Source organism: Protobothrops mucrosquamatus, unplaced genomic scaffold (assembly GCF_001527695.2).
Source record: "Protobothrops mucrosquamatus isolate PMUCROS unplaced genomic scaffold, P.Mucros_1.0 scaffold815, whole genome shotgun sequence".
NCBI classification, from domain to species: Eukaryota; Metazoa; Chordata; class Lepidosauria; order Squamata; family Viperidae; genus Protobothrops; species Protobothrops mucrosquamatus.
This window is the reverse complement of record NW_015387078.1, coordinates 542,033-562,149: the sequence shown is the minus strand read 5'-3', so window position 1 is coordinate 562,149 and position 20,117 is coordinate 542,033. Positions and strand designations below refer to the sequence as shown.

General features: G+C 40.2%; 1 protein-coding gene across 1 annotated transcript in view; it reads left to right on the top strand.

Moving 5' to 3' along the window:
• Window positions 1-1,213: 1,213 nt before the first annotated feature.
• Window positions 1,214-20,117, top strand: part of UBALD2 (UBA like domain containing 2) — a 28,717-nt gene continuing 9,813 nt past the window's right edge. The window contains exons 1-2 of the mRNA XM_015818901.1: window positions 1,214-1,366; window positions 2,839-2,901. Coding sequence (XP_015674387.1) covers window positions 1,247-1,366; window positions 2,839-2,901 — 183 coding nt within the window. The 5' untranslated portion in view covers window positions 1,214-1,246. The remainder of the gene's footprint in view (window positions 1,367-2,838; window positions 2,902-20,117) is intronic.

Below are 20,117 nucleotides of genomic sequence, written 5' to 3'. Positions count from 1 at the left end.
CACATCTGTCAGTACAGAGCAAGAAGTTCTCAGGAACTGACTGAAGGGGACCGCTTCCATTTTAGAGGACCGCAAATGTTGGGCGTGTGATTGAGCTTTCTTTCATTCAAGACCAAAAAAAAAAAAAAATGAAAGAAAAAAGGCGAGTTCCGTATTTCTGTAACACTGTGGGTTTTTCAAAAGGAAGTTACTAGCAGTTCATTCCATTATGACTTAGTAAAAGAAACTCTAATATAGATTTCTAAAAAAAAAATAAACATTTCCGATCTTCGTTCTTTGAGTAATAAGGATCCGGAAGTTCGCGAGAGCGTAGTTTCCGATAAGAACTGTGAATGTTCTACCTTTTTTAATTATATGATAAAGTTCGCTTTCAGGATAATCGTGTAATTTTCAAAGGAAATGAGACACTGCTGCACATCCTTGCTTTTCCAGCTGGATATATTTGTCACACACAAGTTTATCAATGAACTTGCTGTCTATAGCTATACTTTTTTGTTCTGCTTTTTTTTTTTTTACAACAGTGGAAAAAAGAACGGGAGGAGGAGGAGGGAGCAAAGCAGCCAATCAACAAAGGGAGTAAAATTTCCAGTTCAGTTCAAACAAGAGCATAGTTTTACCCCTCCCTTACGAGAAAAAAAGACCAATAACGACCTCGTTCTCAGCCAAAACACAGCAGCTAACCAATGAACAAGGAGCCTGATGGTTTACTTTCTCCAATGAAATAGAAGCAACGGGGCAGAAGGGGTGGGAGAAAGAAAGAGAAACATCCACCGCCTGGAAGATTCGAATCGAACGTTCATACACGCAGAGAATACTGCAGCAACCAATCAGCGGGCTAAGAAAGCGTGGAATTGAACGTTGAGGCACCTCCGGCTTCCCCCTCTGCCCACCCCGATTCTCTCCACATGCTCCTCCCCTAGATGCTGTTGTTTGTGGTGGTTTAGCTGCCGAAGAACTACGAGAGGGGAAGGGGAAATATCAACACAGCCTTGTTCCTGCCGACTGAAGCTCTAGAGGCAGAGAGGCGGCTTGGCTCGAACCCGGCGAGCGCTAGCTTAAAGCCTCAGAACGGAGAAAGCGCCTGGCATTTCGGGCTAGAAGGGAAAAAGGAGAAAAGAAGCCTTTGTCGATTTTTTTTCCTTCCCCCCAAAAAAACACGTATCCCAGCCGCCGCCACCACTACCACCACCTTGGGTGCGTTTGGCTCTCCTCCTCCCTTCCGTGTTGTGGTTTCGCTTCTCTCGCCATGTCGGTGAATATGGAGGAACTTCGGCATCAAGTCATGATTAACCAGTTCGTGCTGGCTGCGGGCTGTGCGGCGGATCAAGCGAAGCAGCTACTGCAAGCTGCACATTGGCAATTTGAGGTGCGTTGCGAGCTTTTCTGGTTCTCCGTCTCTCCCCTCTCCGCCTTTCTTCGCGGGAGGCGAACAAGAATCACTACGACCACCCTCCCCCGCCTTGCTAATTTGGTGACTGCGAATGGTTTACGGGATATTCTATTGCGCTGCGTCCACACACCCCTCCCTCCCCCGTGTAAGGCGAAGGGAGCCTTTCCCTTGGCACTGGGCATGTAAACAATCCATCAGAGCCATTTTAATAACTACTGTCTCTTTTCTACAATGAGTGCCTTCCGGGGCTAGGAATGTGCTAGGCCTTTGCGTGTTGACTAATCTGTTGTTGCTGCTGGTCGTGGGAAAAAGGGGAGGAGGAGAAGCGGGTGGACAACATTAATATTCTTGAATTGGCCAGGCGGCGAGAGTGCAGAACGCGTGATCACACAGCTTACTTGGGGGGGGGAAGGGGGGGGCTAATTTGAGCATTCAGATGGAATAAATGGTTTTAAAGTATTCCTCCATGGATCGTGCAAACATGTCTAACGAAGAGTGGGGCATGCCTTGGTTGAGTGTGAAGGTTTAGCTTGCCCCCCCCCCCATTTCTTTCCTTGTAGCAAAGGAATATCAAGGAAACTGTTCCTCCCCCCCCCTCCCCCCATTATTTAGGGAAGCAGTGGGGACGTTAGTCTCTGAACTAGGCCTGCTAATAACTGCTGCTTAGTATGTGTGGTCTTTATTTAGCTGGAGAAGAAACTAGATAACTGTTGAGATGTGGTTAGAAATTCTTGCTTTTAAAGGAGTCTTGTTTGTTTACATATGGCCGAATCCTTCCCTGGTCTAGCCACAATGTTTTAAATACCTCCTCTGTTTTGATTTACAAGACGAGGAGGAAAAGATTGGTTTCAGCCAAGCCCTTGGCATCAACAAAGATAAATGTCTTTGTCCATTTCTGCTGGGCATAGCATTATACTTACAAAAGCTATCAGCTTGTCTTTAGCTTCCATGAAACCAATCCCCACCCCCATGTTGCCTTTTAAAACTACACATTTTTGTTGCTCTGCCATTTTTTTTTACGTGTTAGGGATAGAGACTTTCTTATTACATTTTAAAATGTTCCCCAACCAGCTTTGTTCCTACTGTGTTGGACTACAGTTCACTTCATCCCCGTTTGGAGGATGGCACCTAGCTGCTATGGTCTATTGGCTTGTGGGTTACAATACCTAGTTGAGGCTGACAATGATTACTTATGGGTATGTTATCCTCTTGTGCTGTGTTTGTGGTTTGCTTTTTTCCCCATCCTTCCCCAAAGGGAGAGGAAAGATTAGCATTGTCCTAGGTCAGTGCTTAAAAAAAAAAAGGAAGGGGGAGGGAGGGAGAGTAATGGGCTGGGCAAGAATGTCCCTGTAAAAATATGTTGCTGTTCTTCCCCTCCAACTTAACTTTTCCCTTGGGGTTGTAGCCCCTTGTTCTAACAATAGGCATGTGTGTTTTTTTAAATATAGACGGCTTTGAGTGCATTTTTTCAAGAAACCAACATTCCCAACACCCATCACCATCATCAAATGGTAAGTACTTCAAAGGTCTGAGGTTCATATTGTTCCACACAGTCCTCCCCCCTCCTTTTGTGAGCATTGGAAATTTACATTAGGTAAATAGTCTGCCTGTGTTTTTAATGCCTTGAGCTTTCTTGTTTCCATGATCAAATCCAAACTATCCTTAGCTTTCCATTCCCTTGGAAAGCAAGGTATAAAAGAGAAATAAAAGACCACGCTGAGCAGTGCTTGAGTTGTCAAGCCATGTAAATACAAGGAGGAACTCCTTGTGTCGGATATGCAACGTCTGCATAATTTTACACAACCTTTGATACTGGGAGGGAACAAGAGCCTGCAGCCAGCAGTGGTTGTGCATTCAAAGCTGTCAGCTCTACAGACAGCCATATTGCTCTGCAACAAGAGAAACACAGACTGCAAATGTAAACAAGAGCCAAAATGTCTGCCAGGAAACAGAGACTTCTGCTTCTCTCATTCTCCCTCCCTCCTTCCTCTGTCTTTACCTCATATGGAATTGTTTAACCATTTTTATTCTCCATAATTACTTAAAATCCAGGGAGTTTAGAAGCAAGGAGGAAATACTGGCAAGCTTTTAGGTACACCCTCCATTAGTGTGTTTCGTCTAAACTTCAGCAAAACTTTGTGTGACCTTGACTGAGGGCAGGGTTTTTTGGCAAGCAAAATAAGTTTTTTATTTTTTAGGAAAGTGAACTAGTATTGTGTGCAAGGATAATAGCAAATACAGACTAAGCTACAGCATTTCACTTGTCTATTGTTTAAGCCTATATATAGCTTTAGAAATGCAAAAAAACCCCATAAAATTCTAATGTTGCTTATTTGGTTTTGGTGATGTAGATTTTCCTATCTACATACATAGCAATGTAATTATATTTTCAATATTTACTAATATATGCTTTTAATTGTAGATTTCAGTTAGATATCATATTTTGACTAGATAATACTAGAAGTCTTAAATTTATTCTGATACCGTGTTGATAAGACATTCTCCATTAGAAGTATTTGTTAATGAGAAAGTATAATTTAAGTGAGGAAGTTAACATATTGTTAACAAATATAAATTACACTAAATGACTACTGGTTGCATCAGTGTGCTATATTGTAAAAATGTCTAAATAACTTGTTTTTACAAGTCTTTTGAAAGAATAATTCTATCCCGAAAACCAGCTTTACTGCATTTCATGTAAAATAATTTTCTGCATTTTGTTTGAAGCTGACAAGGACTGCTATTGTCAGATTTCAGTGTTCTGCAACTGGTGTTCTATCAAAATGTCTTGCACTATTTTCAAATGCTTTTATGGGGGAAGATACAGGGCATGAGAATTGTAGTTTAGATATAGCAAGAAAGTATTAAAGCCAATAATTTGGATTAAAAAAAGGGTTCTTCTACATAATGCAGAAGTTGCAACGTTTATTTGATCCCTAAACCTGGATGGTTTTTAATTTTGAAAAATCCAACCTTTTTTTTTTTAGAAGCCTTATCCAAATTTTGAAGGGAAGAGAGAGAACTTGCCTCAGCCATTATATGAAATAGTTTAAGGGCTATAAAAAGGCTGCCAAGTTCTGGTTTAATTCATGTCATCTTTTCAACCCAGGTATGGAAGCAAATGCATTCAATGTATAATTTTTAAATACACATATAAGAATGCATGGGAAGTTCATGTATTTTCTTCCGCTAATGCAGACATGTCAAACACAAGGCCCGGGGGCCGGATGCGGCCCGCGAAGTGGTTTCATGTGGCCCACGAAGCCATCCTGGAAACAGTGAGGGAACGGCCCCCGCTGCCTTGGCCCTGGCCCAGGCCGGCCAGGAGACAGTGTACAATTTTATGGTGACCATCTATGCTGAAACGCATTCAGTCTTAGCTCCACAAGGCCGTCCAGAAACAGTGAGGAACCAGCCCCTACCGCGTTGGCCCCACCCCCTGGGTGCATGCTGGGGAAGTGTTACCTTTGTGAGGAATGACAAAATGGACCATGCCTTGGTGCTTGCCCCGGTCCCACCACCTTCTGCCAGAGACCCTCAGATCTGTCCCACTCCTGCCCAGGCCCCCACAGGCACCCTTGACGCAAACGATGTAGAGTTGGCCATGCCCACCCAGTAGGCCACACCCACTCCATCCACGCCCACCCAGTAGGCCACCCCCCCTGGCCACCACCCCCCAGGGCAACCGCAATGCTGATGCGGCCCTCAATGAAATTGAGTTTGACACCCCTGCGCTAATGTAACAGAATATACATGATAGAAACTCGGAACATAATAGGTTCACCAGTTTGCTTAGATAACCTGGAATATCATTATTTGGTTTTCTCTTTAGTTTTTAGAGAGTGGGCATAACCCTCACAATATAATTGACAGTGGGTCTTTGGGTAGACAACAGTCTTTATGATTACCTGCTCTCCCTCTTTTCAAGTATGAAAAGTGTGTGCTTTACCATTTTGAAGAGTAAGCATTACAAAGAATGTGAAACTTTGCATTTGGCTTAGAAAAATATTACAGTTCTGCCTTCTAAAACAGCCTTTCCAGACAGTAGAATACGGATTCAGAATATTTGAATTTGTTTATATCGTTTGATGGTTCTATTTATATTTACTGGGAGGAGGGGGTGAAATTGCAGGTTCATGTGTATTTTCTCCCCGCTTCCGCCTGTGAAGTTTTCTACGAAACTGATTGTATGACGCTGGCATTAAAATTTCAAGCTGTGCAATAAGAAACTAGTATAAGGGATAAATGCTCTGTATGAGATTGCCAAGTGGTGAAAAATGATTCATAACTGCCCTGGAAGCTAAAACAAGCAGCCAGTGAGCTAATTTAAGCATGCTCTTTTAAACCTAAATGTGAAAGTAGATCTCAGGTTTGCTACTGAGCTTGAAACATGGGTGAACATCCTGCACCAGTTTCCTGTGTGACTTGCAAGGAATCCTACCCCTTCCCCAGTAAAAGGCTCATTGTCCTCAGAACTGGTTGACTTCTATGATGCCTAATGATCTGAAGGCTTCTGCTGTGGAGGTCACCCTGGATTCTGTGCCTGGGTTCTTGCTGAAAATGGACATTCCTACAAAAGTTGTAATGAAAGCAGTTTCAGCCCAAATTCTAAGACTTTTCCAGTGTTGGAAGCAGCCATAGCGAGTAAGATGTCTTCCTGGCTGTTTTCTTCAGAATGCTATTACGTGAATGCTTTGGATCACAGACTGTCCATTACTCCTCATTTATCCCTTCCTGCATATCTGCTCCTTGCTCTCCCTGCCATACTTGTCCATTTTTGGTTCAAGACCCTTATTTGGCCAGCAGTTGGAGTGCTTGCAGTCACAGAACTTCTACACCTAGAGGTCTTTGGTTATGAAGCCTTGCAAGAAAAGAATCTTGGTGAAGATGGACCAGTGAGGCAGCAGTTGGTAGGAAGGGGACAGCAACATGGCCGTAGGGCTGGGTGGCCTTTGAAAAGCGTGTTTTGCCTCCTGGGAGTAGAGGTGATTTTGAAGCAGCCTGCTTTGTTTCCCAAGGGGCTGCATTTTTTTTGCATTTCTGAACAGGTATTGCTAGTATGGAGATGAGCTGATGCCCTTTTGCATCCAATTGCTGGATAGAATTTCAGTGAATGCTGGAGGTCTCTGTTAATAATATCCCAACCCCAAATCAGCTTAGAATATTCAGGAGCCTTTCTTCTTATGCAGCCCCTTGTGCAACTTCAACCAAGTAGGATTTCAGACTTCATTCAAGGTGTTTTAAATGCTTAGCACACAGCAGGGGAATCTAGTTCGGTTGAGCCCGTTTAATTGGTTTTATATCCAGTTCTTGGTGCAGGGTATCCTTCTGTGCATATTGCTAACAAATCCATTTCTGGTTTCTTTTCTTTTTTATTCCCCCTAAGGAGGTTACTACTATTAATTGACTTATCTGCCACTTAAAATACATGTACCCTCTACATACACACACAGACAACCACAAGAAAAGCCAAAACTGAGCAAATATGCAACAGGCAGGAAAAATCCATCTTCCCATCTGGCAATTTTAAAAATCTCTTGTTTCTTTCCTTTGTGTGCATCGTGTGCTTTGCCAGGCCATCCCATTTATTCATAAATCTGCATGTTAGATGCAGATTTCAGCCAAACAGAACCGCATGTGAAATGTAATGAGACAGCAGGGCCCATTCTTGCTTGCTCTGGAATGTTTCTCCCAACTGCTGAGCATTAAAAGAGTTTACAGTTTCTGCATTTGCCAGGGACGGTTTAACAGAGATTGCAAACAAAGGATATCCTGTCTCCTCGGCAAGGCTATCTTTTCAAGTCCTCCCTCCCCCTATCTTTTTATAACCAGTTACACATTAATCAGGAAACTAATGTTCAAGTTATGATTTGCCTATTGACTGTTCCCTTTTGCCAAGCATTATTCATCTACATTTCTCAGTTGCTTCTCAGACTAACATGGTACCTAGCTTTGAATTCCATTTTTGCTGCATATGTAGTCCATTCCACAGTGTGTACTAGGAAATTCTGTTTGTGAACAGAATAGATTTAAGAAAGTTGAACAAAAAAGAAACTTTACAAAATGTTTTATTTGGAAAATGAAAAATTATAGGTATTCTTGCCAGTAGAAAAGAATAACAGGAATTGTAATGAAAAATCTGGGGGTTGCAATGATAGAGAAAACTGATTATGACACACAGCTGGTGAAAATCTTGCAAAGATGCTGTAGAGAAACCTATGGAGGTAAAATCTCTCTCTACTATAAGTTGTGAGTAGATAAGATACATAAATCCCTCCTAAAACTCAAACTCGGAGGACAAAACAGAAGCAGAGATTATGTTTTAATGTTTTAAATACAAAAGGTCCAAGTTCATTCACTGCAGTCTTTTAATACAGTTCTGCTTGGGGAATTCTAGAAGTTAAGGTCTGCAAATATTAAAATTGCTGAGGTTGAGAAACACTGAGTTAAAGGACGAATAGTTGGGGGTGCAACCTCTACATATTGATAGATCACTGAGGTTGTGGGAGAGAATGTGTTGATTTTTAAAGAAAATCAATGAAAATTGTGCCCTCCTTTTTGTGCTTGAAGGGTTTCCATTCATCAGTTTTCTTCAAATTGGGTAGGAAAGTCTTGATTGCAAGGTGCAATATAGATCACATCCTAAAATTCCCTCAAAACAAAAAGCTGATAACTGTTAAAGAACTGGTGATGTAGAATTTGAGACCAGTTCATCAGATGAATTTGTCCTGCAAAAACTGAGCCAGATTTATCCTTCAGCTGAATTACCTAGATGTTGCAATTGCTGAAATCCCAACTTATGATCCCCTTTGATATGAATAGTCTAAAATGGGAATACAAGATCTTTGAAGGGTTCTAGCATTTATGATGCACTTGGATTGCTGGAACAAGAAGTGAATCTTGGGCTTAGTTAGGAATGGCTATTTTTTTGGCCCAATTGTTTAGACCGTGGCTCTGCAAAGATAGCTTTGGAGAGCACTAAACTGAGGAAGGAGGATAAAGTGCATAAATTATTTATTTTTTGACTTCCCAAAAGGACCAGTGTGTTATCAATGGCCAACCGATCTAGAAAAGTCTTCCTTAGTAGGCAGAGGATTTCTGTATTTTATTTGTGTTAGTGACTGAATTTATGAGGGGACTATTGTGGTGTGAAACATAGCACACTTACCATTGTTCTTCCATTTTATCCACATGGAGCTGAAGTGGAGATTTTGGTAGCGTCTCTTCATACTTTCCCCCCTATCTCTTCCCTGTACCGGATCTCCCTGGATCTCCATTGACTTTTGGAGAGACAGGCACCAATATCTGCCAGCAGAACTTGCATTGCTTTCCTCATCTGATTACCATTATTCCATTAGTGCAGGGGTGTCAAACTCACAACATGTCGCGACATATCGCGACTTTTTTCCCATTGCCGGCACTGTTTTGGCATGATGCATCCGGCCTGCGGGCCAACAGTTTGATACCCCTGCATTAGGGTATCTGAAACCATGACTGTTGGGAGACTTAGATTCAGGGTCTTCTGTGGTTGGAAGGTTTCCAAATCAGTACTGTATCTTTGATGCCTCTATTATCTTATAAAACTCCATCCTCTCCCTTAGAATCTGCTCTTGGAAAGTTTATACTGAAAGGGAATGGAAGATCTTTTTATGTTCTTCCTCTTTCCACTCCTGTTCAGGAGTTGCTTTAAGGTTTGTTTTAACTTCTTTATCTAGGTTTAAAAGTTGAAACTGAGTGACTAAAAGCAGGCTTATCATGGACACTTTTAAGATCTGAATAGTTTTAAGACCTGTTTTCCTTGATTGATGCTAGTTTCTTTTTCTCTATCAAGTTTTGAAATTGTGCATGAGCTGAAGGAATTGTGCTGTTGTATTTTTTTTCCTCATTAGCTCTAGGATGATGATTCTAGAGAGGTGAACATAAGAGGAACAGTGTGGTGCAGAAATGATCGATTAGGGCCGAGCTCCAATCCTTGCTCAGTTATGGAATTCATTCAGAATCGTGTTAATCGTATCTCAACCAACCCCTCACATTCTTCTGATAGGGAAAATGGGGTGTGTAATGGATGCCCACCAAACATTAATAGAAAGGGTGAGGATTTTTTAAAACAATTTTGGGGGTGGGTGGGGGGGTGGGAATATGGCCTTAAAGTATATGCATGGCTCATGGCCTTGGGGTCCTGATGCATGAGAAATCAACTCTGAAACTATAGTGAGATGAAACACAGTGGTTCTAACACAGCCTTCCTTAAAAAGATGCTCTTGTCATATCTTATGTTGCAGCTTCCCCTATCCATCTTCCCCTATCCATATGGGAGCTGACTAAAGGTTATAAGTGTTGTTATCTATACATCAGGACAGCAGCAAGTCAGGGAAAACTGCTCTGACACAACCAAGGGATACAACTAGATGGCTAACTATACAACCACAGAATTTCTGTCTCCTTTCACGCAAACAAATCTTCAGTTGTCCTGGCCCCTTTGTTTCTGTCGTAGGCATATTAGGCTGATAGGAAATAATGTAGGAAGGAAACACTCCAAACATTTTATTTCATTCTGTACTTTAGTGTATTACAGACTAGGAACACATCCTGGATTGCTCTGCATTTTATTTCTAAATCTGCTGAAGCTGCAAATCAGTTAACCTCAGCCCCCCTTTTTCTTTTGGATGCTACACATCCCACATCATTGTATAATAATGATTAATATGCATGCCCCTTTATATTTAATATATTCACTTCTTTTCATAGGTACAGCAAACAGTTAAGCTTGTATCATTTCATCTAGAAAAAAAACATTTCATGCTCAATCCAGAGAAGTCTCGCATACATTTCTTTCTTGGAAACAACATTCTAGTATTAATGGTTGACTGTAGGCTTGCCTAGGATTTGTCAGTGACCTAAAAATTGCTAAAGGCTTTGGTGGTGAATGGGATACTAAAATAATACAAATTTGCACATTTAATAGAGTGTATACAGATTACAAAATTTATTTTTTCTTAGCTAGAATTTAATGGTGAGTAAATGATCTTTCGGCCTCTTCTAAGTTTACTTTTACTGTTTTGATACTGTAATGGAGACTCACATTCCTCCATCAGAAGAATATAGACCGTAGGTTAGTTGTTTTAGTGTCATAACCTCCAACTACCCAGTAATTGCATATGTAAAATCCTTTGAAGCTCAGTTACCCCAGGCTGGAGTCAAATACTGGTTTCTCTGGAAAATTCACTCCACTTGACCAGAGTCATCCAGGCTCAATAACTTCCACTTTATGCCACTACGACCACTCTCTATGGGGCTTCCTTTGAAAACTTCAGTAGGTTCAGAATAAAATGGATAGAGTCCTAGCTGGTGAAGGCCCAAACATATTTAAAGTAGTTCCAGTCTCCTTTTGCTTTTGCAGGCTTAAATAATCAACACATATGCACACAGGTTGACCTATAAAACCCGATGCCAAACCATATAGGGCATCTCAAGGGCTGTCATCTGGAAATTGTATTCTCAGCTGGCTAAGTTCAGGAGTGATATCTGAGATTTAAGACACCTTTTGCTCCCTGGCCCTACAATGTCTTCAGATCCATGTGCCTGATGTCAGTTGATATGTCCTTTAAGATTCAGAGGAAATCTTTTTTTACTCAGGAGATTTAATATATTTAGCTGTTAGCTATCTTAAGTGCCAATTGGGGAAAACAAGTTGCAAATATCTCTTGCTCTTTGTCACACATACACACTAACACCAACCTAAACTTATATTTGTACCCTTTGTTTAACTGTTTACTGTTTTATTTTTCCATTTATCTGTTCTATATTCTTTTCAATATTTTTTTCCCCAATATTTTTACAAACCGGCAAAGAAACCTTGCTGGGAATGATTTTATGAACAAGCAAAATAGAAATACATTTTAAATACATAAATATAGGGAGCGGTTTATAGAAGTAAGGAGATTCCATAAATTTGTCCCTTGAGTTTGTTTGGCATCTGAATGTGAATGGACAGGACAAATATTTGCAGATGGAGAATCTCTACTACAGAGCTTTTATAGTATGGAGATATTGAAAATATGGCATAGAAATTAAAGCTCAGCTGTTTTCCTTCGCTCTCCTGCACTCAAGATGGTCACTTCATACTTGATTTATGAGTACAATTAACTTATCTTTGGATATAGCAAAAAAGAGTTTTGGGGTGGAGCTTGTGCATTGTACTATTTTAATGCTAAGGTTTGGGTAAATGTTTTGATTCCTTATTGGTGTGACCGTTTTCCCTCCCAAAGAACAAACTTCAAATAGTTGGGGCTGAGCAGACTTTCAGGTGTTATGTGTGTCCTAAGGTGGTGTGTTGGCCAAATCAAGAAGTAAGTCTGTTTCTGGTTGCTTTGTCCTTTTAGGATTGGCCTATCAAATATTTCTAGCAGAATCAGCACAAGTGCCTAAGTTTCCATCTGATTACACTCTCTCTTTCTTGTCTCGCCCTTTTATTGCTCCTCCCTCGCTCTCTGTAATGTTGAAATGTTGATGGTAATCTGTGGGGCAGGACCATTTGTGTGTTTACTTATGATGTTCTGCAAAGCAGTGTGTACATTATTGGTGCTATATAAATAGCAAGTACAGTCAAGCTTTTCCATGATACTCTGTGTCAGCATATGCATTATGGTATTACTATTGCTAACCTAATTAAAGATTGTAGTCTCTTCCTTCCCCCCCTCCACTGCAGAGTCTCTCCCCTGAGGGATTATTTTAAAATATCAAGGATATTTAATATGTTTGCGGTAAGAAGATGGGTGTAGTATAGTCAGCTATGAGATTGACAAATGATGTCAGGAAGTTACTTTGGGTTAGCTCATAACTAGAATGAGTTTTGGGGGAAAAAAATAAAGAGCAAAGCGGTAGAAACAAAAATGAGGGCTTGGCAGCGTCCCGTGCTAAACGTCATTGTCTGGCAATCAAAGGAGAAAAGAAACGGCAGGAAGGAGACATCTGTGTTTTTTTGCATCAGTTAGGAAAATTGTCCTACCGTTTTTTTAGTAATAAATATAGAAGTGAACAGGGGGATTCTGTTCCATGGATGAGCATATTGGTGCTGACCTACATTATTGGCGGCCTGCAGTCACACAGACTTACAACCATTTGTTTAGTGACAGTTCAGAGTTACAAGAGCACTGAAAAAAAAGTGACTTAAAACCCCTTTTTAAAAAAATATTTAGATAATTGCAGCATGCCCATGGTCACATGATCAGAATTCTGGCAATTGGCATGTATTGTTGACAGTCGCAGTGTCACGTGATCCCCTTTTGCAACCTTCTGACAAGCTAAGTCAATGGGGAAGCCAGATTCACTTAACAACCATGTGACTAACTTAACAACTGTAGTGATTTACTTAACAACTGTGGTAAAAAAGGTTGTAAAATGGAGCAGAACTCACTTAACTAACTGACTTGCTTAGCAAGGGAAATTTTGGGCTCAATTGTGGACATAAATCGAGGACTACCTGTATAACAATTTGGTAATGACTTGTTTAGGAAAGGAAACTGAGGGGGGGGGGAAGTATTTTGGCGATTCTCCCATATCTCTCAAAAGAGATGAGAAGCCTGAGCTATTTTTATATTCTAGTTGCACCATCTCAGGTGGGAAAAAGTAAATAGGCCAGCTGTAGAAGGATTTTAATCCTTACTCCACAGTGGGGGGAAAATATAGGTATTTTGCAGGGCCTGGTCTACTAGGGAGCCAATTGCAGGAGGCTGGAAACTGTGGACAGTAGAGTGAGGGATTAATCATTTCCTCTCTGGTTCTGATGCTTTGACTCAGCTCAGCACAAGGAGGAAGATGGGCATAAAAGAAGGCCATGGCTACTTGTCAAGCTAACATCTGAAGATTAGTTAAAGGTTGAAGAAGCCAAGAAGTTTGGTAGAGACTTGAAAACAGGAAAAGGACAGAAAGGAGGGCAAAGAAGAATGAGGGGCATTTTACCAAGAAAGTAACATCTAGGCAAACTGGAATTGATTAGATCAGGGATTCTCAAACATTTTGGATCCCTTTACATTCCTAAAAAATATTGAGGACCCCAGAGAACTTTGATTTATGTGGGTTGTATCTATTAATATTTATTCTATCCGAAAATAAAACAGAGAAAATATTTATTTGGCTTTGTGGGCTCCCTGAAAAGGTCTTGGAGACCCCCAGGGCTCCCCAGAGCACATTTTGAGAATCATTAGTTTGGATGAATCTCAGCTCCCTCTTGAGTTTTGCTTTTCTCACACTGAACGAACTGTTGGCTGGTAAGAATAATTTTAAAAAGTGCCATTTTAGACACATCCAGATTAAAAGAAAGAGAAAAGCATTCAGTTGGCAAAGATGGCAAAATGCTAACATGGGACAAAAACAAAAGGCCCAGACAGTTTTCTTTCTTTTCAGACTTTAGGATACAGAATAATGGATTGAAGTTACAAGAAGACAGATTCTGTTTGGGGTGGGGAGGTGAAGGGGGAAAATCAATAGTAAAGGCAATTGCTATGACAAGTAGTAGGGCCCTTTTTACTGAAAATTTTCAGGTTGGGATTAGGCAGGTATCAATCTGAGATGTTTTAATCCGGTTAAATCTGCACTGAGTAAGGCATTGGAAAGGGCCAGTTAGGCCAACAAGTTCCACTCTATGTAAGACTTCTCATTTTGGATTTGAAAAATAGGAAATTCAGAATGTGTGGAAGCCACATTCATCTCCTTATAGATAAGCTGTTGATTTCTGGGAATGCAGTTTGGAGCCACAAACCCTTGGCCTTTTTATAAGTAGATAGTTAATTGATTAGTCTTACAACCATATCAAAAGAAAAATAAAATAACAGGATCTGATTCCAGAGTGTAAAATAGATAAAAGGAAATGCAGTGGTAAATACAAAGAATCAACATTCAGAAAAACACATTACCTTTACAGAATACTCCAATCTTTTTGATATAATGGGTTCTTAGCTCAACCGCTTTAACAATAAACTTAGTGGTTCTGCTTACAATATATACATTAGAGTCCAGGAGGAAATAGGACAATCTGCGATTCAGTTCCCAATGGGCTGTTCTTTCAAGCAGGGATGTTAAATATCTAAGCCTAAAAGGGACATATAGGTGACAACCAAACAAAACGTGACAGATATCTTTGATGGCTTGGGATACCTTTTTTAATAGGTCATTTTATAGGAATCAAGCATATGTTGGTGCGAGAGGAGAAGGCTATTCCACCAAACCGACCCTGCTTTGATTTCAGTAGATTGATCATGGGGCTATATACAAACTGCATTTGGTAGGATGCAAGGGATCGGAGCTTGATTGCCTTGTATAATTCACAGCAGGTAGAGCAGGAATGATATAAACGGATTTGACAAAGGCAAATGCTTTATTTACCAAATAAATTTCTCTGAGAAATAAGTCAACAGAATCTGCCTTTAATCATACTTCCTGTATGCTTTGAATGATCACCGTCCAGCACAACCACTTATTTGCTTTATTACACCGACCTGCAAATTGTGTTAAAAAAGCAATAGCATATTGAAGTTGCTGAAGAGGCTCATGGACTGTGGCCAGAGACCATTAGATTGATAAATAGGAAGTAGTGCAAGCTAGAATGAATAATTTAATTTGTACGTTAGAGATGGTGTTGAAATCTCTTCAGCCACGCTTGAATCTTTTCCTTTGAGTGCTGTTCAGATAAATGCTCTGCACTCTGCAGTTTCGTGTTATAAAAAGGTCGTATCCTGCAGCTCAACAAGACCAAATGCACAGTCAAAACCTGGAAGCCAGTGAGGAGCTCTGTGATCGTTAATGAGGGGAAAAAAAGGCTCTTTCCTTCCATGGATGACAACATCCAAAGCCAAAAGAACAATATCAGGAAAACCCTTTGCTTAGGCCAAATGTCACTGAAAATGTCTACTGGATAAAGCCAGCAAGTGAACAAACCAACCCATAATAATCTTGGAATTAGTGTTGACTTGGACCTCAAACAGTGTAGTTTGTAGTGTTTACTTTCTGTTGAACTGCAACAATTCTTATTCCAACATTTGCAAACCTCTGTGGTTCAGAATGACATTGTGTTATGCAAAACATTTCCTGAATGTTAGGGACAATGGGAACTTGGTGTGAAAAGAGCAAATTCTTTCTATGCAGAAGATCAGTTTGCCCCTTTGAACGACTGAGCTTTGCAGAGTAAAAAATCTTTTATGGCAAATACATAAAAATATATAGTGCACCTATATAAGGAAGGTGTGATTTGATTGCAGTTTTGTGGGACATAGCTGTCAGATGCTTATAGATCAGAATCTTCAAACATTCAGAAATTCACTGGGTGAAAGGGCCACACTAGGCAGAAAGCAAGCTCATCTGCTAATTTATGTAGGAATCCTCAATTTTCTGAACTTTTAAATTTTACCCTCCAGTTATAGTGTATTCTGGAATTGGTTTAGTTTGGTTACAGCCATGGTGGCGCAGTGGTTAGAATGCAGTACTGCAGGCTACTTCTGCTGATTGCCGGCTGCCAGCAGTTTGGCAGTTCGATTCTCAACCCCTCAAGGTTAACTCAACCTTCCCTCATTCCGAGGGGGCAATATGCTGACTCTGTAAAACTGCTTAGAGAGGGCTGTAAAGCGGTATATAAGTCTAAGTGTTATTGCTATTATGGTATTGGTCACTCTCTCCTCCCCCCCCCCATATTTTGCTGGGTGGCTCATCTGCATTTTTGCATCTTCCTTAAACAACTGTAATTAGTCATTTTTTTGGTTTGTTCTAAATGTCTGTCCTTTCTTTTTAATTCATAAAGGTATTTTATTTTACAATACATTAATTATGCAGAGTTGCTTCAGGTTCATATGGTTGTTTTCTCACATAGATAGTGCTAGCACAATGTGGACTTACGAAAAGTCAGTTGAGTAACTTGATCATTCTGGCACACATAAATGCTTTCACACAAGAAATGCTAATTAATATTTCCTTGGTTATTGATGCTTTTGGGAGTTTTGCAGTTTTCAGGGCAAGTTCCAGAAATAAAGGTAACTGTCTGTGAAGTTTGTGGGTGTCTGTGTGCATGGATACAAATGGATATGTGTGTCTGTGCGAGAGAGATAAATACAGACATAGCAAGCTCAAGGCTATTTTTCCCTATTTGGACTGCTTTACATGTTTCAGTTGCCTGGTGTTGTTAAAGAAGACTTTGCCCTCCTTGGGCAATTAAGCTTATTTATGCAAGAGAGACCAAGCCTAGTTTTTCTGCCTATTTAGACATAGTTCTGCCTTCTGGTACTTTGAACTCTTGGCCATGATGGCTGGGCATTATAGGAACTGTAACTCAATATATTTGGAAAAGGTTGGGGAATAGAGCAACTTTTATTAAACATTTCTCTTCTTTGCAGCAAGAAAAAAAAATCCTATAAGAGAACTGTGGTTGACTCGCCATCCCATAAATGTTAGTGTTGATGCCTTTTTGGTGCCACGGAACTCATTCCATTGAATTGTTTTTGTTGATGTTTGAATAGGGCAAACAGGAAGGTTGAGTCACATATGTGGAGCATTACGCAATCACTTCTCCTTGGTTGAAACCTCTTTGTTGTGACAGAGTCCATTTTTCCTACTGCTTCCAGGCTGGCCAAGTAGATGGAAGGATGGGGGTGGTGCAGCTGGGACAGGCAATCTATCCTTTTCATTTTAATTACTTTCACAAGCCAGAATGCCAGATTTATTCCATGCAAATGAAGTGAATTGCCTGGATGGCATGTGAGATGCCTTTGCTCATCAAATGCTACTTGTAAGGGCTCGCTGGCACTTTTTAATCATACGTTTTAATCCTCTGTTTTAATATAAAATTAAAATGATTGAGGAACAGGGTTTGGACCAATATTTCTCTCTCCTCCAATCTTTTGTTAATGTTTTTCTTCCATTGTAATCCAAGGCAATACATGTAGTTATTCCTCCTAGTGAGATAGTTTAGCTTGAAAAACCATGGTTGGCCCACAGTCATCCGGTGAGCTTTTATTGTTGAATCTAGCTCTCCTTGGTTCCATATCAGCTTAATTCTATATCTCTCTATATTTCTATCTTTTTTTTACATAGAGAATAATTCATATTTTTTCCTCCTGAACCTGGCCTCACCATTTCCCCACCTCCCACTGGAAAAAGGAGGTGTAATGTCACCAATATTATTTTTTTTTAAAAAAAACATCATCCTAGCACCAATCCTGAAATTGAGAACTACAGTAGAAAAAGTGTTTTTGTGTTTGAGAAGTTATAATTAGAATGGAATGGTCATAGCTTACCAGGAAGTAAAGAAGCTTGATGAGGGAAAGACTTCTACAGCCTTTTGTTTCAGCCTCTCCAGAGGATTTGTGATGATGCAAGCTGCTGGCTGAATTTGTTTGTACACGGGAAGGAAAAGCAGTCTGATGCTTGCTAATATGATTAGTCTACATATCACAGAGCTGATGTTGTTTTTTGTTTTGCAATATCAAGTTGTTACATTACCTTCTGGCCCAGATCTAGTCATATCCCCTTTTTCCACTTGGCTTGCCATGAGCAAATCACAGTTTATAATGTTGACTCACCAGAACCATGGTTTAAGCTTGCAAGAGCCCTTCAGAGGAAAGGCTACCATTAAATAATATGTTTGTAGATAAGATAATTTTATATAGCCCATATAATTTAAACATCCTTCAATCTTTCAGATAAGTTGAGTAAGTTAATGCCATGTTGTCAAGGGCTTGTGGGATTTGAAGTCCATCACATCGCTGGAGAGCCTTAGGCAAGGGAAGTCTGTTTTAGCTTATTCCACATATGCAACAGATTATTTTACTTTAGCCCGTCATCTATGCCCCAATTTCAACCCACATGCATTTACCTGAAGGGATATAGCTGGGAAAGAGAGAGAGATCATGGATTTGACTGGTTGCAAGAAGCTTCTTTTGTTTCTAAAGTTAAAACACAGCTGCACTTTTTGTATTTTGTTTGCACACCTCTTTATAGACCCCACCCATATGTATATATTTATGTCTATGTATATACCCAAACAGAGGTGCTGTATAATGTAAAAGACTTCCTCTTTGATGATGGATTGCTCCAAGCCCAGTTAAATGTGGGATTGGTTGGGAAGGGGGGCGTTGGGGAGGGAAAGGGGAAAAGAGTAATGAGAGATTGGTTGTAACTCATCCAGAACAGCAAGATGGAGAAAAGCCAGCGTTGGCTTGTTTTGTAATTGTTTTGTTGTGGTAACGGTGCTGCTCTGTCACTATGCTGCTGTTAACGTGGCTTGAGGGGGGGGGGGATTCAACTGTATGCATGCAACTGTACTTTTGAATTTGATGTTAGTTGTTTTTTTTAAATATACTATTCTATTATTGCTGGTTGGTGGGAAATGGCAGCACGAGCCCCAGAGTCTTCCTTTTGTGAAGCAAGGCTAAAACTTTTGCATTAAGAGGATGTTTGCCCAGAATTTAAGCTGGCACGTTGGTATCATAAAAAATAACAAAACATCAAAGAACTAATGGCCATGCACCTTTAAAGACATCACTGAAGAAATGGGATTAAAAATGGCTAGAAAGTAAGTGGAAGGAGTTGGCCCGCTATGGCAGATTGGAAAAAGCTGAGCAAGATTAAGCCTGGGTGACACCTGGTTGGAAAGTCCCTGTGAGACCTGAAGGCTACAAGTTAAGATGAGGAGTAAAACAACAACAACAAGCAAATAGAGGAAGACAGTGGCAAAGCACTTCCATATTGTTGCTGGGAAAGCAACACGGGCCTGCCCCTAAAGTCACAAGACTGTCAAGCAATGCCCTTTCAGTCACCTAGAAGTCTTCCTTGTGTTTGACCTTGAAAGATCACATTGTGAGCTTAGCTTGGCAAAGGGTGGGATAGCAGTTCAGAATATGGAGGAAGGGTAGAGGAGAACCTGAGCAGGATAAACTGCAGAAGTCTGCAGCCTTTGTCATTCCTGAAAGACTTGTCCACAATACAGCCCCTGCCTGTAACCCCAGTGTGTGAGGGGACCTGTCTCCTGGCTGTATTAGAGATTGTGGTGCTATGTTACTGCCTTAGCTGCTGTGTATTTTATTTTTTTTTGCATTTGTTGTAATTGTTTTGATTCTTATATAGTTTGCAATCCAGAATCACATGTTGAGATAAATGACTACATCACTTGATTTATCACACATACACAATTATAGCATATGTGTATGTGTGACACATACACAAACACACACCATGGTTACTATAGTTGCATTTTCTCTTCACTTTTAGAAACTCCCCCCCCCCTTATAAATAAATACATGCAGACACACATAAATACATCCAAAAGTTACTGAAAATATACTTTGGGCCTGCTTGAAAGGGATTTTCTTTTAAAGTTGCCAGTGTGGAATGAAAAACAGATCCAGGTTAAATGTACTTGGCAGCCAGAGTATATATTTTACACATTCAGCTGCTTGAGATTAGATACTGGTGTTTAATCTCTAATGAAGTCACATTGGGGGAGGAATAGTGTAGTCTTTGTTTTAAAAGAACATTTTGAAATACAATGTTCCCTTAATTCTTTGAAATCGGGTTTATTTGTAGTGTGATTTGTCTACTTTCATATGGTAACTATAAAAGCAGAGAGATTAATATCAGTATGCTGTGAGGCAGAAGAATAAAGGTGCTAACAGGGTGGATTTGATTTAATTCACAATTTAGATCATGATTTAAATCACTAGTAAAAAGGCTTGATTTAAATCAG